Below are 23,377 nucleotides of genomic sequence, written 5' to 3'. Positions count from 1 at the left end.
CGGTGCTGGTGTGCCCTCTGCGCTCGGCAGGGCAGTGGTGTTCACAGAGGCTGGGTCCACCTCTCAGTCCCTGAGACAGAGAGCGTCAGTGCACCCTTCTACAGGCGTGTGCACCCAGGCCTACCTGGGTAGCTTGTCCATGCGATGTCATCAACTCAGGCAAGGGACCTGGCTTTGACACCAGGTGATTAGCGTCCCACACTCTACAGCCAGAACTCAGTGCCACCTGCCACAGTCACATGCACGCTGTGGGCAGTAGAACTCAGTGCCACCTGCCACAGTCACATGCACATCACATGCACGTCACATGCATGCTGTGGGCAGTAGAAATCAGTGCCACCTGCCACAGTCACATGCACGTCACATTCACGTCACATGCACGTCACATTCACATCACATGCACGCTGTGGGCAACAGAACTCAGTGCCACCTGCCACAGTCACATGCACGTCACATGCACGCTGTGGGCAGCAGAACTCAGTGCCACAGTCGTCACATGCACGTCACATGCACGCTGTGGGCAGCAGAGCTCAGTACCACCTGCCACAGTCACATGCACGTCACATGCACGTCACATGCACGTCCCATGCACGCTGTGGGCTGAACCCACATCCCATCAGTGACATCAGCGTAGTCGACATCCAGCAGCAGATCGCTTTCCTGGCGGCCACTCTGCCTTGGAAGACTGAAATAGAACACAGTACAGTGAGATCACTCTACTTTCAGAAGCTGACGCTGTGTTGTGTAAAAAGGAATGATAGTATGCTGTCGGCAGTCCTTGGCTGGGGGCTGTTATGAGTTACGTATATCCATGTTGTTCACCAACAGGTTTGGTTCCACAGATGCGTGCTGGCTTTTCGGGGGACTCGGAAAAGCCAGCTGTGCTGGCGGCGTGTTGTGCTGTGGGACGCTTGACTCCTAGCAGTGTGTGGTGATCTGAGTCGCTTTCATGCCCTTGGATGGTCAGTAGTCTTGGGCAGCCGGGGCCACATACTGCGTACAGGAAGGCCAGAGGCAGAGCATGGGTTGGGGTAGGCACTGTGTGCCACAGCCCCTGAAGGGCCCGGGAGGGAACCAGCACCAGGTACCCAAAATGCCAATAGTTTTGGCACTTGGGTGGTGTGACTTGTGTGTGTTGTATGTCCCCTTCTTAAACATACCTATGTTTTAAAAAGTTTAGGAAATAGATATAATTAAAATAAAACAATACGGTGTGTTTTATTAGGTTGTACAAACTCATGGGAAAGACAGCTTCTGGGAAACTGTCTAGTGTGCTGGCACGGAAACTTGCTGGAAGCTCTGTCTCCACACCAGGTCCACCCCACATCCGAGTTCACTTCCCCGCCCCACCCGTGGGCTCTTCATCTGCCTGAGGCCCTGGAGGAGCCAAGTGCTTGCCAGAGTCTCTCTCTGGGTTTGTTGGCTGCCTCTCTGAAGGTCCTACATGAAACCTGGGGTGTTCTATTCAGGATTGTGAGCCCTTCGTGGGGAGCAGAGGAAGCCATTTCCATGTCCCTGTCCCCTCCTGTTTCTGCAGCCTCTGGCAGCAGGCCCATAGGAAGCCCACAGCACAGAAGCAGTCTAGAGTTGCTCCTTCAGTCCAGGCCTGGTAGTTGAGTAGTGACCTTCAGGCCCCTTCTTTGTGGACAGAACTGGAGAGCTAAACATTAGCCTGACCACACAAGGAGTCATTGACACTGCTGATGGTTCCAGTCACAGCCTATAATGGGAATAGTGCTGTGTTTGGGTGCTACTGCTTTTGCCCCACGGGAGGCTGCTAGAGAGGCTCCAGACAGGGGTAACGTACGCACTGTGCAGGTCACCTTGAGCCTGCAGGAGGTGGGCAGGCTTGGGCCATCCACCAAGAGACTTGTTACATTTGTATGGTCTGCGGTTCATTGTCCACTGCTAGGCTGGTGAGGTGACCCTAAGTCACTGGTAGCATCTTCAAGTAGAGGTCTGGGTACTGGGTTCCAGAGTGATGCTACCCCTTGGTGCTCCTCCAAGGCCACCAAGGCCTAGATGGCTTCTGGTAGTGATAGTCAAGAGGCATCCCGTTAATGCTGGGGTTTTAGGTAACCAGAAGAGATCTTGCAGCATGATGGGAACTCTGAGCAGCTCTGTGTCTCCTCCAGTTCACAGCATGGCAGATGCCACCGTGGCCACCATGGAGACACTTATGAGCAACAGTGCCGGCCAGGGCCTGCCTTCCAAACAAGGGCAGCATCCTGAGACAGAGGCCTTCCACCTGTGCTGGGCCTGGGTCAGAGAGCACAGAGCTGCTGTGTGGCGAGAGGGGTGGAAACCAGAAGGAAGCAGCAAGCCGGCTCCTGGACGGATGGCACTGCTTACACGTGTCCTGAGCAAGTATGCCTGAAGTCCACCTGACACATTTGTCTCTCCATGATGCCAGGGTTTATGAAGTACCCAATTGCACACGCCACATCAGTGTCATTGGCCACAGTTCATTGAATGATCTTGGCTTTGCTTGGCATTTGTGTCCAAGCATTAGAGTTATTTTTTTTCCATTCCAGTGTTAATGACATATAACACTCGAGTCCCATCTCACACTTCACACAATGGTCTGAGTTACAGAAAGGCTGAGAAAGGGTTAAGGCAGCCGCAGAATTTGACAGCCTGCTAAGAACAAAGTCAGCGTGTGCAACCCTGCAAAGGGCCAGAGGAGGGTTGATGACCCCGAGGCTCTGGGGTTCTAGCAGGCAGTGTCAGAGTGTCCAGTGGAGGTGTCAGCTGAGGTAGGCCTGGTGTCAAGGCAGGAGTGAAAGCTGGGCTGGAACCCTGGGCGGCAGAGGGTCTTCACCAGGGCAGTTCTCCTAGGCAAGGCTGGTAACAAGTGAGCAGGTGGCGCGTCAGCATGCTGCCACACCACAGCTAGCCCGACCCCTCCCTTTGTGGTCTTAAGCAAGGGGGTTGCATCTGGTGTGTTTGGTAAGCCCTCTGCCTGGTGTTTCTGATACGATAGATGGGCCACGTGCTCCTGATTTAGGTTCACTGGCGGCAGTGTTTTATTGGTATGAGTGAATTACTTATCAATCTGTGCCTTATGGTGGTGCTGGGCAGATGGTGGCTGTTCACCTGTGCAAACAAGGGGTGGAGTCATCTACCTTGGCACCTGTGCGCAAGATGGAGCAGCTCACGGCAAACTGTTGCTTTGTGGCGTCGAGCCCCTCTGGGCAGGCACATCAGGGAGTCCCTCAAGCAGGGCACAACCTACACTCCCCGGGCCACGTCCTGTAGTGGGAACTGCTTCCTGGGGCAGCTCCGCTAAGGAGGTGAACTGATATTCGAGAAGACGGGAGCCCTGCCCAGAACGTGGAGATGTCTGCAGTAGGCTGGGGCAGTGGCGGATGCTGCTGAGGACTGCTGGACAGCTGGCCGGCGGCATTGGAGCTGACAGAAACTGCAGAGGAACCGGTTTAACTGAAATGTATTGTGTGGAATGTGGAAAATGTGAGTCTGGAGCCTTTGACACAAATCCTGGACATTTTGATTTTGTTTCCCTGGAGAAGATCCTAATGCCCAAAGGAAGTGACGTTTGCTCTTCAGAAAGGAGAGTGGGCCTCTGAGCACAGGCTCAGCGCAATGGCCTGCACTCCTCTCCGTGCACCGCCAGGCCTCTGCCTCCCACACCCGGCGCGCGCCTTCACCTGGCCAGCCCACGCCCAGCCTGTCCAGAAGGTCCCCGACGAACAGAAGGCCACAGTGGGAGCACTGCTGCCAGCCTCGGGGGCCACCACGGTCCTGGCCTGATGCTCGGGAGGAGCTTCCCAGTCCTCCCTTCCCAGCTCACCTCCCTCTTCAGTCTCTCTGGACTTGGTTTGCATCCTTCACTGTTGCCAAGATGAGCCTTCCAAGCACCTGCCACGTACATGGCCCCCAGGTGCCCCGCTGGACCCTGCCGTGCATGTGCCACCTTGCTTTTACCTAGGGGATGCTTTGGGTGTTGACATGGCTCCTCCTCACATGCCCTCTAAGTGCCTGCTCAGATGTCACCACCTCACAGGTTGGGTTCCTTGTCTAAAGCAGCATTATGGTTTGGATGCAAGGTGTCCCCCAGAGACTTGTGACTTGAAGGCCCAGGACAGCAGTGTTCAGGACGGGCTTTTGGAAGTGACTGGACCATGAGGCATCGACCTCACCAGTGGCGTCATCTGCTGCTTGCTGGTGATTCGATGGCCTCCTGGGGAGGCGGTGGAGGAAATTGGTCGCTGCAGACACACCCTGGAAGGGCATGTCTTGTTGTCAGCCCCTTACTTCCTCTCTGCTTTCTGGCTGCCATGAGCTGAGCAGCTTTCTTCCACCATACCCCTGTACCACGATGCTCCGCCTCATTCAGGCCCAGAGCAGTGCAGCCGGCCCATGGACTGAACCCTGAAATTGTGGGCCAGAAGTGCTTCTTCCTGTGAGTTGCTCATGTCAGTTCTTTCAGTCGCATTGTTTAAAAGCTGACAACTGTAAGCAGTAACCCTCCTGCCCATATAGGGCTTACCTCCAGCTCACAGAGCCCACTGTCTGTTCCCTTAACTCTCCTGTGCACTGGTGCGAGTGTGAGGTGCAGGGACTGGGCATGTCCAAGACTGTCATTCAGATCTTGACAGTTGGCTAGCTAGCACAGTAAGACTTATGGAGCTGAGGACCAGGCAAGCGGCTCCTCGGCAAATGTGGGGCAAACCTGGCGACTCTAGCTTGGGAAGCTGGCGTGCACCTAGGTCAGGACAGACTTCTTCACATCCCTGGCCTCATTCCTTCCTCTTCAGAGGAGGGACAGGGACAGCATCTGTGCCACTGATCTCCGGGTGTGGCCTGAGTGAGCTGAGGTGGATGAAGGGTTAGGTGAGCACACAGCGAGTTCGCTGTTTGGCTGCTGCCATAGAGCATGAGCCGCTTTCTGGCGGTGGCGGTCTAGCAAGATGCAGCAAGAAGAGGAATTGCTTGTGAAAACAACGTATCCTTGTGGTAAATCAGGGCCAGTGTTGTCCTTCAGAGTTGCTGGCGAGTAAGAGCCCTAGGGCCTGGGACCAGTAGCTCAAGCATCCTTGGGGCAGACATTTGCCAGAGCAACCCCAGGCTCGGCCTGTTCTTGGGCAGCTGCTGCCACTGGGTCTGGCCGTGTCTAGCCACACGTTGCTGAGCGTGCTAGGTGCTAGGGCAACCCCGTCCTGCACAGTGCTTTCTTCTATTGCATTAAATCGCAAGGCAGAGTCAGGCGTGGCTGGCACAGGGCGGTGGGGAAGTCCTGCCCCCACGCCTGGTCTGTCCTCCTGTCCCTGAGCTCTTCCGTGCCGTCAGCAGTGTGGAGCGTGTCTGGGGTGACTTGTCCCTGAGGTGCTTCTGTGCTGACTCACTTGGAGGTGAGCCTTGCACACTGGCCACACATCTCATTGAGGGTGTGGCCCTGTCCTGGGAGCCTTGGGTGGAGGTGAACAGGGAGGAGCAAGTTGAGGTTCTTGTTGGCCGCGTGCTGGAGTCCCACTCTTCACATACGCTGATTTATTTTCTCCTCATTTCATCCTGTGCATCCACTCACCAGATGAGGAGACCAAGTGAAGAGTTCAGCTGTAGGGATGTGAGTGCAGCCAGGCCGGTCTGGCCCAGACCATGGCCACGAGGCCTGCAGGACCTGGCCTTTCCCTCACAAAGCCTCTCTGTTGAACCAAGGGAGAAGCTGCGTTTGATAGACTTTGTGGCAGCTAAGAGGCATTATTTCAGAAAGTGAAGTCTGCAAGATACAGAAGTGGCAGGTCTGGGCACTTTGTGTTCTCATAGATGTGTACTGGTCTGGCAGCTGGAGAAGGGTGGGCTGCTCCCCCTCGTCCCCTGTGCTGACGGCATTGCCCTTCCTGAAGGGCCCCATCCAGGAAGCTGAACGAGTCCTGGAGTCTACTGTGTTCTTGGGCCACACTGCCCCTTAACTTGCTATGTGTCCCGTCCAGCCCAGGCTCTGGGGATGGCATGGATGGCACCTGAGGCTACTTTCCTCCTACTCTCCTAGCATTCTGCAACACCACTTTGGAGGGGCTCACTTGGGTGTGTCCTCTCCACAGAGCAGATGGACGTGCTTGCAGGAACAGGGAGGGCCACTGTTTGCAAAGGTGGGCTAGCACATGGGTCCTGATTTGCTCAGCCATTTGTAAAGGGTGTGCTGCTTGCTGCTCAGCAGGGGCAGCTGAGGGCCGCTGAGCCCTTTGCTTTCTCACTTAGGGAAGTGGGGAGTGTTTAGCTCAGTCTCTGGAAAGACTCCCTAGAGCTGCTGAGATGGTCCCTTCAGGAAGTACCTGCCCTGACCAAGGGAGAGCAGCCCTGGGCTTGTCTCATCTTCCAGAACAGTGATGGTGAGACTGTGCTCTACCCACGCCCTCAGGTGGCCTGCCACCCACCCATGGTCTCACTCAGGGCCTGTCCAGCCCCATGGCATGCTTGGCCATGGGGAGGGGAAGGCCCCACTCTGCCCTGGCAACACATATCTGTGGATGTCCTGTGTCCTCTCAGGTTGTCCTTCTCGGGACTAGTGAGTGGCCAGAGCCTTGCAGAGTGTGCTTCTCACTTTCAGAACTTTCTGGCTGTGTGGATCCTATTTTTCTACTCCTGAATTTTCCCAGAAAGACTCCTAAGTGGTTTGCTCTTCCCGGCTCTCTGTGGCCTTGACTTGACCACTTTCCCTTTTCACATGGCCTCTGGCTTTCTGCTTGGTGCCTGAGCACCTGGGTGGAAGCTGTTTCCATGTGTCATCCCAGGTGAACTGACTGAGCCAAAGTGCCAGAGAGTGGCCTTGCTGGGTATGTGAGAGGAGCCAGGTGTGCTGCCAGGGTGCTCCTTTGGCCAACGTCCAGGTGGACACCAGCACCTGGCAGACCCTGGCATGGCCAGAATGAGGCTCAGCCTGCTTGCTGCTGTGTTGGGCAGCTTGGCTGGGTCTGGGTGTCCCGTGCAGAGGCTCACTTCCTGCTTGTTGGGCTGCATGTGAGCCAGAAGTGTGCGTTTGCTCACAGGGGCTGGCAGGACAGTGGTGAGGAGCGAGTTGGACGGCCTAGCAGATACAAGCACGGTGGCATCATGGGCGGAGGAAAGGGCTCATCTGTGTCCTTGGCTGCTCATGTCAAGCCCTCTTCTGAGAAATTCTAAACAGATGCAGAAGCAGAAGGATTAACTCATGAGCGACCCTGCCTACCTCCCCCTCAAAGCCCTGGGGTCTCCCACCATGCCTAGTCCAGCGCACCCCTCCCCACCGCTGTTTGCTGGAGAATCTGAACAAACCCCAGGTGCCAGAGCACTCCACAGTGCAGACGGGCTGCCTGCCTGCTGCACCTCAGCTTCCAGCTCCCCCGCAGTGCAGGCATGGTGGTGGTCTGCATTCGGCCCAGGATGCACTCAGAGGTTCTGTCTGATCTGTGGGCCAGACCTGTGCAACCTGTGCTTGCTCAGGTGATCATAGGGGTGCAGTTGCACTGTGCCACACGTCCTGCAGCTGAGCCAGGACGTTTTGTGGGCCGGGGTGTCCCGTGCCCTTCGGCTCTTGCTGCCTGACTCCCTCTCCATCTGAGCAGCAGCCTCCTAAACATACATTCCAGACACTCAGCAGCACTCTTGCTTTCCTTCAAATCAGGACCCAGATGCTGGGACTAGGACCCCCACCCCTCTCAGCCTTTCGTCCCTCTGCCCTTCCTCCTCCAACAGGAAGGAGCTGGGTCCTTTGTCCTGGGGTTTTCTCATTCAAGACAGTAAGCACAGATCCCAGCCTCCTCTTGAGCACATTCCTTGAACCTGTGTTCCTGTGAACTGGCAGCAGTAGCTGCCTTTGAGTCTTCAGGGAGATCACGAACACTCCAGAAGTTGTCCCTGGCATCCTAAGAGTCCTCATTGCCCTGAAGGAAAAATATTGCCAGAATCAACCACCATTTTCATTTTCTCTAACAGACACACCTAAGCTGTATTGGGTGTGTCTGAGGAACTTGCCACAACTTAGTAAAGCTCAGTTTCTATTAATGGGTAGTTACAAGCTTTATCACAGAACATGGGTGTTTTTTGTTCATCCGTGGGAGCTCGGCCTGTTGGTGAGCCCACCCAAGGAGGCGCCTGCCCGCTGGGCCTGGGCGTGTGGCAGAGGCCAGTGTTTTCCTCGTGGTTCCAAAGTTCCCTGTATCCCACCTTGACAACCGGGCAGGGTCGAGGTGGGGTGATGGCTTAAAGCTGCACAGGTGGCCCTGAGGTGCAGCTCACAGCAGCGCGGCTGCTCTGATCCCCATCAGGAGTTCAGGCATGTGCGTGACAGAGGGGTGTCTGTCCTTGTGGAAGGAACCAGGCCTGCCCTACTCACACCATGTGCAAAGTGCACCCTGCCCGAGGCTCTGGGCCTTCTGTGCAGCCTGTGCCCAGGACTCAGCTCTAGACCTGGGTGTGGGGGCCACTTACTGTGGACCTGAGATGCACCGCCCAGCCTTGCAGAGCTGTGTCCCAAGGGTGAAGTGAGGGACAAGGCCAGGTGAGTTGAAGATCGGCTCTGTCAGCTGGGGAGACCAGCAGTGTGGTCAGGAGCACCGCCCTGCAACACTGACGGCGGCTGTGAGAGCAGGTGCCCGGTCTGTCCAGCTGCTGCTCCTGTGTGGATGCTGGTTGGCAGCCCATCTTATGTGAAGTCAGGTTCTGTGATCTCGAAAGACCCTCGCAGGCCTGATGCAGACAGCTGCGTTGGGCCGTGTGCTTGGAGCACACCTGGCAAAGTGCCTGTGGCAGGTACGTGGGTGCAGCCTGCTGCCCTGGCCTCCCGTCTGGCTGTGAATCCGAGTTCCCTGACCTGAGGGCAGTGGCAGGCCAGCAGCCACAGCCATCCCGCAGCTGGGTCCGGGCAGGAGCCGGGCTTTAGCTCCCTTGCTGGCGCTCTCTTGCTGTCTCTGCAAGGTTCTGCCCCAGCCTTCTCCCAAACTTAGAGATTAAGCAGGTAGCCACATAAATTATACTCCTTGTTACTAGTGAGTTTATTTTCACTCATTCTGGAATATGCTATCTGAAAAAAAACAGCATTAAGATGCAGTTCTGAGCCTGGTGCAGTGGTGCACATCTGTAATTCTGGTGGGTGACTCAGGAGGTGAAGGCCGGAAGAGGCCATCTGAGCAACCTAGTGAGACCCAGTCTCAACATGAAAAACAAAACGGGCCGGGGTGTAGCTCAGAGGTAAGGGCATCCCTGTGTTCAGCCCCCAGTGCTGCAAAACAAGGAGAAAAGGAAAACACTGTCCTAAAGGGGCTGGGGCCACAGTCCATGTAGAGTGCTCACCTAGTGTATGTGAGGCCCTGGCTTCCATCTGATGAGCACCACACATGTCTACACATCGTGGACCAGATCACCTCCACAGGTGTTGGGCGTCGTCAGCTGCTCCATTGGTTGTGCCCACAGCCTGTCTGTTGCATCCTGGTGTTTTGCCCCAAGATTCAGTGTCCTGTGGCCTGCAGAGTGTTCAGGTCTCGGTCCACATCTGTCCCACTCTGTGTGCCCTCCACTGTGGACAGGCGCACTGGAGGTCCCACTCTGCTCTCAGGTCTCCCACAACTCTTTGAGCCTCCAGTTGGACTTGCTGCCGACTCTGGTGGCTGCCATCCTGGTGGAAGGCCCAGGCTCACTTGGGTCGGGGTACTACTTCCTTGTCTTCGTAGAACTCAGCGTGTGCCGCAGGCTCCCTAGCAGTTGCTGTGTCCTCCAGCAGCCTGAGTTGGCCATGCCCTGTTCAGTGTTGCTTGGCCCTGGAGATGTCCAGGCCCCTCACCATGTGCTCACAGTCGTGGAGTAGGGCCTGGGTCAGGTCCTTACACACAGGACTGGCAGTCGTGGGCACTGGGCCGTCTCACAGGAGTCTCAGGTGCCTGCATGGGAAGTAGTGACATGCATCCCAACACCGGGGAGCTGGTCCTTTCCCCCACCCCTGTCCTGTGCCCACTGGGTGGGACGGAGGCCACTGTCACTCTGACCAGAGATGCGGCCCAGGCTCTTAAGAGTGTGTCTCAGCTCTTGGAGCCGGGAGGCATGTCGGCTGATTTGGGCCTGCCTGTCCCCATTCTGTCAGCTTCTTAAGTGGGAGCACCTTCTAGTTTTGGGCTTCTCAGTTAGGCTGCTGCCCTGCACCCTTCTCCTATGACGGGGGTGCCTCTCTGCTCATGGTGTGCCACTGAGTGACAGGTCGTGAAGAGCCCGGAGAGTGGAGACCTGACTTGGCTGCCTGCAGGTTTCCAGTGGGCTGGGCTAGTAACTCAGGGCTTCTCCCTGCCAGTGACCCTGCCGAGATGAGCCCTGGCCCTGGCTGGGAGCTGCTCCTGCTCTCAGGTAGTCCCACAGGGCCAGTCACTGCTTTCCTTGGGAGGCAGGTGCTTCCTGTTAGGCCGATTCTGGGTTGATCATCCGCAGTGCCCAGCAGCCAGCTCAGAGGGTTGGGGAGTTGGTTTGCACTTGGTGTCCTGATGCCATTCAGGCCAGTCTCCTGCAGGGGGAACCTGAAGTTTCTCTGTGGTGTCTGCCTTGGTCCTGGCTCTTGGAGCAGAGATCTAGAAGTCCTGGGGGTTTTCTGGGGTTGGTGTGCTTTCTGTTATTGCCCAGGAGCCTCTTCTTCTTCACATTCAGTTTATGGTAATGACTTAGGGGGGCTTAGGATGGGGCCAGTACCAGAGATTAGAGGGTCAGGACCTTTGGACCTTGGGCCTGGCAGCCCCACCCACTCATCTAGGGAGTGCACAGGGCGCTGACCTATCAACCCTCCTCACCAAGGTGCTGCAGAGTCTGCAGGAGGTAGACCCGCCCCACCTGGGAGGCTGGCTGGGCACTCCAGATCTGTGGGGACCAGAGCTGCCACACTTGGGACCTTTCGGGACCTCACCCTGTGTCCTTCCTACAAGCCTGTAAGTGTGAATACGGTGGTTCCTCATTATCCATGGAGAGCGTTTCCTAGACCTCCAGCAGATGCCTGAAGCTGGCGGTGCTGAGCCCTCGGCAGGCCGCACCTCTCTGTACACGTGTGGTCCGACAGTCTCACTCCATCGACGAGGCAGAGAGAGGTGAATGGCAAGGGTGGGCGGACAGTTCTCACGCGAGGTTGTGCAGACATGCCCTCGTCTCTCCACGCCCCGTCAGACTACTCGCCCTTCTCGTGTGTGTTGCCTGTCAGGCCTGGAAGGACGCCCTTGACCGCACCACGGCTCGTGCACCCAGGGCTGCCGTGAGGCGAAGCAGAGGCGACTGGACACCAGCTCGTGGTACTGAGACAGTCGATGTGACAGCAGGGACAGTTGCCAAGCAGCCATGAGTTACTGGCGAGAGGACCGCGTGTACACTGGATGTGCTGCTCGGGCGTCTCACGTCACGGGCAGATGGAGCAAGACAGCACAGGCACTCATCACATTGCTTAGAATGGCATGCGGGTTCAGACTTAGGAGTTATTTCCAGAATTTTCTTTGTAATATTTTAGACCTGAAGTTACAACTTAAGTCCTTGAAAACTACAGGTAAGATGTGTTAGAGTTAAATGGAATCAGGTGAAATCCTGCCAACCCCCACGACTGAGTGGGATGTGACGCTGAAGTTCAGGCGCTGGCTTTCGGGCACAATCCGCATGCCCTCAGCAGACAGGGCTGTTGTGTGCCAGATAGTTTGTGTGCATCTTGACAAATTTCTGAAGGCAGAGTGACATACAACTGTCCCAGTGCCAGAAAACTAAGACAGCTGTTGATCAAAACAGGAGACAGCCAAGCACAGTGACACATGTATACAATCCCAGGCACTCAAGAGGCTGAGGCAGAAGGATCACAAGTTCGAGGCCACCTCAGCAACTTAGCAAGACCCTGTGTCAAAAATAAAATGACAGAGGTAGAGGACCCCTAGGTTCAATCCCCAGGACCACAAAACCAATACATACACACATGGGCAGTGCTTTTGAGTATACCAAGCCCACAGATCTGTGACTTCTTGCCTTGGGTACCGTGAGTGTGCAGAGGGACAGGGCTGAGCTCGGTGCTGCTGTGCATCTTTAGTGCATGCAGGGTCATTGGGCCCTCAGAGCCGGGGGCAGATGGCAAGGGGCAACCCCAGATCCAAGGAAAGGTCTTCATGCTGGGTCCTGAGTGCCTGGGGTGGCAGGCTGGCTTCTAAAGTTCAGGTTCTAGAGCCTCGCTTCCCAGCAGGCATGCCAGCAGCATCTGGGAGCCTGGGGTGGGGGCCATTGGTGCCAGAGGAGCACCGCAGGGTCCTCAATTGGTGCCAGAGGAGCACCGCAGGGTCCTCAGAAGGTCGCAGAGCCCGAGGCAGCATGACCCCAGCACCCTTCCTGACGCTGCCCCACTGCAGAGCTGCAGCCAGGGCAGGATTTTCAAGAGTGCCTTTTAGCTTTCCGAATGTGTTTACGGTGGGATTAGAATTTTTTTAAATATGTGTGTATGTTTTGGAAGTTTTCATTTTTCTACAAAGAGTATCTCTTTTTTGGAGGGGAAATAAGGCTTAGCAGGCCCTGAGTCTCCCTGGCCAGCAGGGTCCACCCTGGTGAGCCTGCGTGTGCAGGGTGGCATCAGGCCTTCTGGGTGGTGTCTTCCTGGGACAGCTCCAGTGGGCCAGTGGATGGGATGTCCTTCTGAAGGGCCTGCTGTTGCTTCTGAGGTGTGACTGCAGCCGCGCAGTCCTCCTCCTGACCCACTGTGCCAGGGCTGTCTTCACCCGACGCGTGCGCAGTGTCTTCCTGCTCTCCCCAGGGCTCGGTCAGCGCTGCTGGGTGGTGGGAGGAGCCCACACAGCAGCGTGAACTCCCGAGGTACACAGGCAGCCCTCCCGGTATGGCTCATGAGCCTGGTGCTTCCTTAGGAGGAGCCTGCTTTGGGTTTCCTCAGGACCACGATTTCTGTTCAGGACTCAGAACTTCTCCAAGGGTGTGGGCTCAGCTGTGCCAGGGGTTCCCGTGGCTTAAAGGGTCACGCCCTGAAGCTCTGTGTGCAGGAGCCCAGGGAAGCAGTGAGGCTGCCGCCTTCTCCCTTGAACTCCAGCAGCGGCCGTGGTGCAGTCTGTGGCGGCGTGTGCTCCTGCAGGGTGTCTCACCGCTTGTGAGAAGCTGATCTTAAAAGAGAAGTGTGACTTCTGGAAAATCTGCCCGTCTTCCTGTTTGGGAAGCCTCCATCTCAGAAAGCTGCCATCCAGGCTGTGCCAGGCCTCAGGTGGTGGGTGGGCTCCAGTCTCCTCTTCACAGCACGTGGAAGCAGACAGAAGAGTTCCTGAGTGCATCCAAAACTGAGGTTGAGGGAAACCCTCTGTGCTTCCTGTAGGCACCTGGCAAGGCGGTTTTCTCAGAGCTTGACGTGGTCTGGTGGCCTTCGGCACACTGTTCCTTTCCTGCCGCACTCACACCCACAGTGGCTCCAGCTGTGCCCTGGGCGTGTTTCTGTTAGCATCCAGACATGGCATTTAGGGAGAGGTGAGCTGTTCCCATTCTTATTGTCTTGATGCTCTGGTCTCTGCAAAGACCACTCAAGAGGACACACTGGGGTAAGGTGGCAGCTGAGCAGAAGTAAACCAACCACACCGGTGGGTGTGGGCCGGGAGGGGGATTTGTCCTGTCTCAGCTGTGCAGTTTTGATTATTCAGTTTCTCTGGCAAACTAAAGCAGTCTGTGATGGAATGAAAACCGTCCTGCCTCAGAAATGAGAGGAGCACCTGCCGTGTCATCGTTTGCCTGTTGTTCCTCACAGACTACATGTAAAGCATTGTTTGGTGTGAACTGTTTTCACCGAAACGCACACAGTTCCTGAGCCAGTGCTCTCTGTCTTCCAGATGGACTTTCTGGCCGAGACCAGCCAGTGGAGCTGCTGAATCCTGCCCGTGTGAACCACATGCCCAGCACGGGTAAGTCAGCACCCCCTGTGCTCTGGGACTCTGCCTCGTCAGGGCAGTGTGGTGTGGTCACTGGCCTCCTTATGTTCTGGGCACTTTTTTTCCTGGGGTCTGAGATGCCTTCCCTTTAGGATGAAATGGACATGACTTGATGCAGCCCAAAGGGCTGATCTAGAGGTTGTGTTCTCCCAAAGAGCCCGCTACTTCTCATGCCTAATGTCCAGACCCTGGTCCCGTGAGGCCCTGTGGGGGAGTTCTGAACTGGCGCAGGGTCTAGCCTGGGCTGTGGTCCAACCTGAGTGTGGTCGGCTGCTAGCCAGCCCCAAGGCCATGGGCAGTTCTCACAGTATCTGTTGGCCTCCTGTTTCTGTTGGTGAAGAATCAGAAGAGGTGGTATCCCGGGCATCCCTCTGCTTCTCACCATAAAACAAACTGACGGCCCGTCGTGTCCATCAATTTCTGATCCCACAGATGATATTTCTAAATATTATTGTCGAGAGTGGCAAGGAGGAGTCAGTGAGAGTGAATCTGGTCCAAAATCAGTTGGCTTTTATTTGATGCTCATCACACAATTACTTATAGTTGTTCTAACTTTTAGTCACACCAATATCACACATAACTTAATCACTAAGTTATTATAAGCCCCGAATAGACAAGACTCACTCCTTACTGAGGCCCGTTCCTAAGGTCCACACCTGTGTGACGTGTCTTGAGTCGAAGGGCAGCAGCTCCCAGAGGTCAGTCAGGAAGCCAGCTCAGGAGGTCTGGCTGGGGAGCTTCCTCCGGCCGGAGTCCTGATCGGCGAGGACGGTTGGAAGGCGAAGGAGGGCGGCGAGGTCCCGGAGGCAGGCCGGGCGGAGACGTCTCAGGCAGGATGCACACGGGCAGCTCCGCTGTCACTTCCACAGGAACGTCTTGGTCACGGTCAGGATGATGGATGGTCCATCAAGCAACGAGCAAGTCAGTGAGTCCCCTTCAGGCTTGGCGCAACACTGGCGTCATTGGCGTAAAACGGGGACTGGAGCTAGGCTCATCCTGAGTCCTTTTAAACCCTTTTTATCAGACCCTGCCAGCCGGTCTTGGTCCGAGGAAATTTAGTTATCTTATTCGGGGTCAGTTGCACATGTCTCCAGCTTGGGGGCAACGTCAATCGTATCTTGGGGCAACACCACATCATTACCTCATTACAGCACAGAGCACTCAAGTTACTTTTTGCAAGTTACACAGCACAGAGTAAACAAGTTGTTTTTTGCAAGTTACACAGCAAAGAATCAACAAGTTGTTTTTTGTAAGTTACACAGCACACAGAATGTCACATTTAACTTTGCTCCTTACAACTACACTTGCAGCGGTGTTTCCAAGTTTGGAGGAATGGAAACTTTCCCTTTTCTTTCTCCATAAGTCCCTCTCCCCGTGCAGAATTCTTGGGCTTCCGAGCATGGGTCCCCTTCTTCCAGGCCCCTTGGCCTTACAAGGCAGACCCCCACTTCCTCCAGGCCTGGGGCTCAGTACACTGCTGGACCCATTCTGCACATGGGCCATACTGCGCCGTCACCTGTCCTGAATGCCTGTCAGTTCCTGCCCCATGGCCACGCCATCCTGGACAGCACAGCCTTTGTGCCCCCTGGGGTCCACTGGACCTGCCCACCGTCTTGCCTTCCTGGTGTGCCTTGGAAAGAAGAGGAAGCAGGCTTGAAACCGTGCTGCACATTGCAGAGAACTTCTGTCTTGGCCCGAGTCTCCGAGGTCAGCCCGGGACCACTGGCACGTCCCCCGCTCTATGCCCTGGTGCTGTCATTGCTGTGTCATTGCTGTGCTCCTGGAAGGCACAGGGTGTCCCCCAGTCCCACCAGGACACAGCAGGTCCTCAACGCTGTATGCAGATTCTCGGTTTTCCAGGTGTGGCTCTGGCAAGAACTCTGATTCCCACTTCCACTGTGCTCAGCCCACCCTCACTCACTTGAGGGTTTTCAGGAGAGATGGTGGACATGCTTCTTTCCAAGCAGACCAGAGAAAGGCTCCACCTTGGTTATCTTGAGAGGGCCCCACTGAGTGTGAAGGTGGGCCGTGGACTTCACTGTTGGCCAGAACAGGTGCCACTTGTCAGTGGTATGCTCTCAGGCCGTGTGTGGAACAGTTCTGTCTTACTTCTTAGGGACAGCAATGCCTGTCTGCAGCGTTCTCCCTGACTCAGCTGTGTGTCTGCCATTGGTAGCTCCTCAGTAAGGGCGACCTTGGCCTGCATTGAAAGTTCTGTGGGAGGTGGCCACATGTGCCGGTCCAGACGAGTGCTTTCTGTGGGCTTACCCATTGCCTTCTCTGGAGGCAGCTGTGACTCCAGGGCAACACCGCAGGAAGCTGCCTCGTGTGGCTGGACTTGTCTTGTACCTACCACAGGCACAGGCCGTCTGGGTGTCCTGCTTATTTTCCCACCACTGGAGGTCAGAGTGTTTGCAGCATGGATGCAGTGTGGATGTGCCGTGCTGGTGGACAGAGAAGAGGCACACCCCTGCATGGCATGCACCCAGAGCCCCCAGGCTGCAGGCAGGACCGTGCCGTGGAAGCTGCTCGAGCAGAGAGAGACCTTCCCATTGTGTCTCGGGCACTTCCACCTAGCGTCAAGTTGCCTGAGAGGAATAGTAACCTCCAGTTATGCAGACACCTTTGAGCCACGTTCCCTGACGTGGGAGCAGACACATCTCTGGGTGTACTTCCACTTCAGTCCTGATCTGTAGCTGCTCATTCCCAGCAGTGGGCTCTGATCTGGCCATATTCTGGCACTGGAAGGTACCCGTACTTGAAGGTGAGAGAGACGCCCAGCTCAGTGAGCAGCTGCCCCTGTGTGCACACGTGCCTGTGGTGGCCTGTGCTCCTCCCTCTGTCTCATCGGCCTCGCCACCTCTCCTTGCTCTGGACAGAGGCATGCTCAAGCATTTTTGCTGGTTATTTTTTAAATACTCTCAGTCCTGGTAAATTCTCACTTCAGTGGAAAGGCAGCACCACATTCTCTGTTTCTGTGCCACCTGAAGTCGAGACTGGGTGCGTCCGGGTGGCATATTCTTTGTGTTGGAAAGTCTGTGCCAGAGGATTACTTTGAACTAATTCTGATTTCTTCAACTTCTCTCTTAACTTCTTGTATGTGAATAAGACTTTCCTTCTTCCTGTATTTCTTCCCCTTATTTGGGACGTTTTAGGGCTGGGGTGTAGCTCAGTGGTAGAGAGCTGCCTAGCGTGTGCCAGACCCTTCAGTGGATCCCCAGCACAAGTAGATGAAGCACACACGTTCCTTATGAGGTAGCTCTGTTGTAACAGAACCCCCAGCTGCCTGCTGCTGTGCTATTCCACGTCTGACCATATGCCTGCTTCCTGTGAAGAAGTGGGGCGCTGTGCTCTGGACAGGCCCTGCCCTTTCTTCTTTGGAGGCCATCCACGTCCTCTCAGTGAGCTGCAGTGCAGCTGCGCGTGGACTTGTGCAGAGGCTGAGCCCAGCATAGACATGCAGGTGGGGACTGGGGTTGGCGTTTGCCCACAGAGGCCCAGGGCAAGGTGCCCTGCCCACAGTTAGCTGGAGGACACCACAGGATGAGATGAGGTCAGCCAGAAGGGTGGGCTGTGGCACCCTCTCCATCTTGTGGGCAGATGACAGGGAACTGAAACTGCCCGGTCATTCATCTCCGAGTCTTGGGATAGACTTCCCTGGCTGTGAGAGGATGCCACACCACCGTGCAGTGTCCACCTCCTCCCTGGGCTTAACTGGAGGGCCATGGCCAGAGGCCAGATAAGAACAGGTTTGTGGCTGAGGTCTGTTGAGCCCAGCCCACTGCAGCCTCGTCCCCCAAGGCTGTGCTGCCGTGTATCCATGAGCGTGTGCCCTTCGGGATAAGCTGGTCTGGCCCTGAGACTGTGTGGCAGGCACCATTTTGGACCAGAAGCCATCCTTTCCTGCCCATTCACCACCTTGCCACCATCTTGCTCACCAGGTGTGGTGCCAGGAACTCCCAGACTCCAGTCTCCCCTGGGTGGTGAAAGGTTCTTTACCCCAAGAACACCCAATGGACTTCCAAGGCCGCTCCTCTGCCTCCTGAGAGAGGCCGTTTTCCTCCCTTGCTGCCCGCTTTCCTCCCATGGGGCAACAGGTTCCCTTCGACTCTCCTCTCCCTCCTGTTAGACCTGGGAACCTGCAAGGACAGCTCCAGACGGGCTTCTCTGTCCGCCTCATGGCATGAGCACAGAGTGCCTTTTTCTCCTGCTGCTTCTGTTTCCTACTCGTTTGGGGAGAGGTCCATTCCTGCCCTCCCTCTTTGGGCTCAATATTGAAGGGTCCTGTCCTTGGCTCACCAAGGCACTGCAAGCCAGGTAGCCCTGTGGGCTCCCCACCTCTGATCACCACATGGCTTCAGCAGACCTGGGCTGCCTGGCCTTGGCAGGTGTAGGGAGAGCAGCAGGTGGGCAGATACCTGTCCTGGTGCCGGGTGCACAGTGGGACCTGGGCTCTCCCCAGTCTGTTTTATTGCACTTGTTTCTCCCTGTACCCTCTGGTTTGCCGACCTTTACCTCTTGACTCTGCTGTTTGCCCTGGCATGAAGGGTCAGAGCACTTTCCCCTCTGCCCCAGCCCAGAGGCCTTTGTGAATAACTCTCAAATCAAACAGCTGAGGGAGAATCCTGCTTGGATTGCCTTGCTAGTGCGTCTTGAGAGGCTCCTGGTGGGTGGAGCCAGCGAGGTTCAGGTGTCCAGGGTACCAGAGGAGGGACCCAGCAGAGGGAGCAGGGCACTCTGGAGCTCTCACGCCAGCCCCTGCACCTTACCTGAGGACAGAACTGGCTTAGATTAGGTCAAGTCTGCCTTCCAAGGACTGTGATCGGCCCTCTGGCTTATGTCCTGTGTCCATGCTGGTGGTAGTCTGTCGACTGGGTGAGTGTGACCCTCAGAGTAGTTTCCCAGCCACATCTGCCTCTGCTCCCAGTAACTGTCTTTGCGGGTGTCTTCTCCTCCCAGAGCTCTCTCTGGCCTCTATCCTTTGCAGGGAAGGCCTTGTCCTGTCTGGTGAGCTTGCTGTCCACTCCTCTGCAGGAACGACATGCCCCCAGAGGCCCATGGGACCCCATGGGCCTGGAACGTGTTGGCACCTGCTGCTCCTAGCCCTGCTCAGCCCCTGGAGCCTTGCTGAGGGGCTGGGACTGAGCCTGGGCACCAGTGCCAGCCTCCTGAGCAGGAGGACCAGGGCTCTTCTGGTGCAGCTTAAGACCTCTGGGGAGCCCCTGCCTCCCGTCCTGTGTTCTCTGGAAAGAGGCCTTCCTGGCCTGTGCCTGCTGCACAGGGAAAGTAGGAGGGGCCTGGGACCTGCACTCACTGAGCTGCTCAGCTCAGCCTCCCCTTGGGATCCCGATGCCAGCAGCCCTGCAGCCGGAACACGTAGCAGTAGAACTACACAAGTCCACTTGAGCCCTACCTGGGAGCCAGTTCTTGTTTCTGGTGGAGTGGTTTCTAGGTGCTGGTCTGTGTTTTCCAACTGGATGGGCACCACGCTGTCTCTGTTGTACCTCCCACTGTGTTGTCTGCTGGTGCTGCTGCTGGCGATGCTGGGGGCGATGCTGGCGTGGTGGTCTAGTGTGTTATGGTGATGGTGTTGCCATTGTGTCGTTGTTGTTGTTGGTGGTGGTGGTGGTGGTGTCTTTCTAAACAACCACCTTCTGCTTTCGTGGGATCTTGGGGAGAGTGAGATACCTATTCCTTCTGCTGCTTCCCCCCAGGAACGCCCTGTGGGTCCCTGATGCAGCCGGAGCTGGCTGAGCTTCTGCCTGCCACCTCCTGACTCAGAGCGGCCCCTGCTCTTTCCACCAGCTCCTTTTCCAGCCACGTTCTTTCAACATCCCCAGTACTTCACGGAGAAGGACAAAGGCCTTCCCCATCCTGGATGGAAATTAGATTGTTTGGGTTATTTATGTCCATCACAAATGTTCTGCCCCATTGAATCTTATATTGTCGCTGCTGCCGCCCCACAGTCAAGGGGAGCGTACTGCCGCCTGCAGGAAGGAGTGTGCACGGTGAGGGGCAAGCATCCCCTGGTCACAGCACCCTGAACCCCGGGTGCTGCCCAGCTGCCACCCAGCCCCGAGGACCCTGTTGTGCTGCAGCTGTGGCTGTGTCTCAGGCTTAGAGGAGGCACGTGTGTGGCAGGAAGAGATGTGCAGGCCTCGCAGTGTCCCCAGGCCTGTGCCGACCAGAGACAGAACAGCCCCTGATGCCCCGGGTGTTGGGAAGCGCAGTCGCCTGGGCAGGGCATGGCTTGTTCCCAGCGTTCATGCTTCAGAGCGGCCGCTGGTGATACCCTGTGCCCAGCACTCATGCTCGGAGCAGGGTGACGCATCGCCGTGTTGGCCAGAGCTCTGTCACCTTTGTCACTGGTGTTCTTTATGCTTGAAGGCTCTCGGGTACGTACGAAGCATCTCCAGAGACCAGTGGACAGTGTCTGCAGCGTGTGCAGCCAGGATGGGGCCTGTCCCTGTTCCAGCTGAGAGCCAGCTAGAGTGACTGGTTTGCAGTGGCCACACTTGACTGGTGTGTGGTTGTGCATCAGGTCTGTGCGCTCGAGAACCTCACAGTAGTGTGCACGCGCCTCACCCTCGGAGACCAAGCCAGGCCACTCTTCCCCGCATCCGGCTCCTGGGCAGCTGAGCATAAGCTGGGGTCCGCTGGGTGATGAGGTGCCGTGTGTGGCTGCAGCAGACGGGAAGAGGCAAGGCAGCCCTGCTGGTCCCGACAGGAGCCCCAGTGGAGCTGCGTGAAGCGCCCCACCTCCTGACGACCTCTCCCGCTCTCTGGGCCAACCCAGCCCTCGCTCCAGGTGTTCCCACCCTGGACTGTGTGTGGAGGTGCGGGGTCTATGCGTTTAGAGAAGCAGCTTGGGGAGCGCAGCTTTATCTGAGGCTCTGTATCAGACACGCCTCTGTGGCTCTTGCAGTCGCAGCTTCTGCCTGTGGGACTCCCAGCATGTCTGTGTTCCAGGTCATTGATTCCCGCTCTCATCTCTGCTCCACCTTCTTGAGGCTCATTTGGATATTCTTGTTCTGACTTAAGTTGAGCATTCAGCTCATTAATTTTATCTTTTCTTTCTTTCCATGCAAGCATTTAAGGTTATACTCTCCCTCTGGGTAGAAATGGTGCTGATTTTAAAATACTTATTTTGTAGTATTTTAATTTGTAAAGCATGTTCCTCAGGAGAGTTATATGGGAAATATTTTTTATGGTTATTTCTTTTAAAAATGGTGCCTAGAATTGTTTCTTAATTCTGAACGTTTCCAGGTTGCACTTTGTTGGTGATCTCTAACTTGGTCACTCTTTGGCTGTGTGTCTGGCTGGCAGGTCCTGGGTCTCAGTGTGGTCAGTCAGCCAGCTCTGTCCACTGCACTTAGGGAAGAGGCTAGAGGAGGTGAGTGCTGTGTGCTGTGGAGAGTGAGGAGCGGGGCAGGGAGGCTGTGGCTCCTTCACTCACTCAGGCATTCTAGCAGCCAGGCCCTGTCCTCGGCTCCTGGGGCACAGGCATTTATGACTGCAGCAATCTTGTGTCTGCACAGGAGGAGGGAGGGCCGCAGCAAATGCAGTGAGCCCCTGGGAACAGGGATTGCAGGCTGGAGTGGAGCAGGCAGGGACTTTGTGCACGGATGTGTTAGGGCAGGTCACTTGAGGAGGTGGCTGGTTTCAAGCAACATCTGATGGGGGTGTTTCTCAGAAAGAGGGAGTGCTCGCTGTGCAGAGGCCCAGGCAGCCACCTGGGAGGAGAGGTGCTGGGCCACAAGACTGGACAGTCGCCGAGGGGTTTGCCAGCCGGGCTGCTGGGCTTTGCCTTTGGGTGCAGCAGAGGCTCCCGGTGCTTCTGAGCAGTGATTCTCCCGCCTGCTGTGCAGGACGATGGCCACGCAGGACAGGCACTGGGAAGACCTGTTGGAGGCCAGTGGCTCTAGGACGGTCGATCGTCGTGGAACTTCCTGAGGCCATGTGTGGCACAGGTGGGGCGCAGAAGCCAAGGGCGGCCTGGGAGCTTTGGCTTTCAGCCTCTGGACTGAGAGGTGTTCTGCTTGGCGCTGACCTTGGGTGTGTGCAGTGGTCCCAACGCGCAGCAGGCAGTCGTGGCCCTGCGGCTGGACTGGTGGAGGTGGGAAAGCAGAGGTGCTCCAGGAGGGGGCCTCCTGGAGGGGGCCTCCTGGGGTTCCTGCCATCTGCATCTCCCACTGAGCCTGCGGTGACGGTGACACGTTGGCCCTTCTCCAGGGGTCCCTGCCGCAGGATCAGGTTGGGCAGTGCGGGGAGTGTCGCCTTCACAAAGCAGCGGATGCCGCGGTTCCCGCAGGACTCGTCCAGGCACAGCCCACTGCTGCTGAGCAGGCTGAGGATGCGATGGCACCGTTCCTTTCCCTGCCCATCCTGGGCTCATCAGCACGTCCTCCTGGCCAGTTAGTTACACAGGCCAGCGGGCGGCCACTTCCTGAGGTTGCACATGTGTTAGGCGCTGACTCCTCAGGAGCCCCTGCTTCTCCTAATTCCTGAACTAGCACCCCACCCAGCCCACATGCCACCTGCACTTATAGTTGGGCATCTGGAGTCCAGGTGGTCACACTGGGTTCCAGGAGGCCCAGGTGGAATGCCCACTGTGGCCGCAGGGGGTCCTGGCAGAGCTGGAGAGGCCTTCCACCGCCTGCTGCCCTCCATCTCCGTCCCCAAGGGCAGGGAGTGCTCTATTTTTAAGTATTTCTGCTGTTAGTATTGGGACATAATAGTTGCCACTATGGCCCAGCTGTGAGGTGGAATACATACCCAAATGTTTCCTTGTTGCTAAGAAGGAAATTCCAAAGTTTTTTTTTTCGTAACCTGACCTTACGTAACCAGAGCTGCAGGGACAATTGCTGAGGAGATTTGTAGCCTTCCCAGACTGCTGAAGCTTGTTTTTTCCCCTGCTGTACTGGGAATTGAACCCAGGGGTGCTTTACTGCTGAGCTACATCCCAACCTTATTTATTTATTTTAAATTTACAGACGAGGTCTCACTAAGTGTCTGAGGCTGGCCTTGAACTTGCCATCTTCCTACCTCAGGCTTCCAAGCTACTGGGCTTACAGGCATGCACTACCATGCCTGGTGGAAACCATTTTTGATTTGCCAATAACATATTTTTATCAACAGAGCTTAGGCTAATCAGGCTGCTCTCAGAGAGTGGCTCAAAGTTGCTGCTGGTGTTGAGCAGGGGAGAGAGCCATGCTGTGGGTAGGAGGCGTTGCTCCAGGTGGTGTGGCCAGGCCTGGCCAGTGTCCACACCACAGGCCACGGTCCTGGGCAGGCTGTGGCCCATCCTGCCACCTATGATCTTCCACCTGTGACATCTCAGCTGTGAAGAGTGCTCAGGAAGAAAGCATTAGCTTTGCTGTTGCTATTTCTATTTTATTACCTTCACGGGAATTGTATAGTCTTAGAAGTCTTTTCCAGTAACACCTCCTTTGTAAAACTGTCAGTGAAGC

The 23,377-nt window shown here is 56.2% G+C and overlaps 1 protein-coding gene across 1 annotated transcript in view; it reads left to right on the top strand.

Moving 5' to 3' along the window:
• Positions 1-23,377, top strand: part of HDAC4 (histone deacetylase 4) — a 255,976-nt gene that overhangs the window by 106,169 nt on the left and 126,430 nt on the right. The window contains 1 exon segment of the mRNA XM_079133930.1: positions 13,809-13,880. Coding sequence (XP_078990056.1) covers positions 13,809-13,880 — 72 coding nt within the window.

This window comes from Sciurus vulgaris (genome assembly GCF_902686455.1).
Source record: "Sciurus vulgaris genome assembly, chromosome: 3".
In the NCBI taxonomy this organism is placed as follows: domain Eukaryota; kingdom Metazoa; phylum Chordata; class Mammalia; order Rodentia; family Sciuridae; genus Sciurus; species Sciurus vulgaris.
The sequence above is the reverse complement of the archived record's forward strand: the minus strand, read 5'-3'. Positions and strand labels throughout refer to the sequence as shown.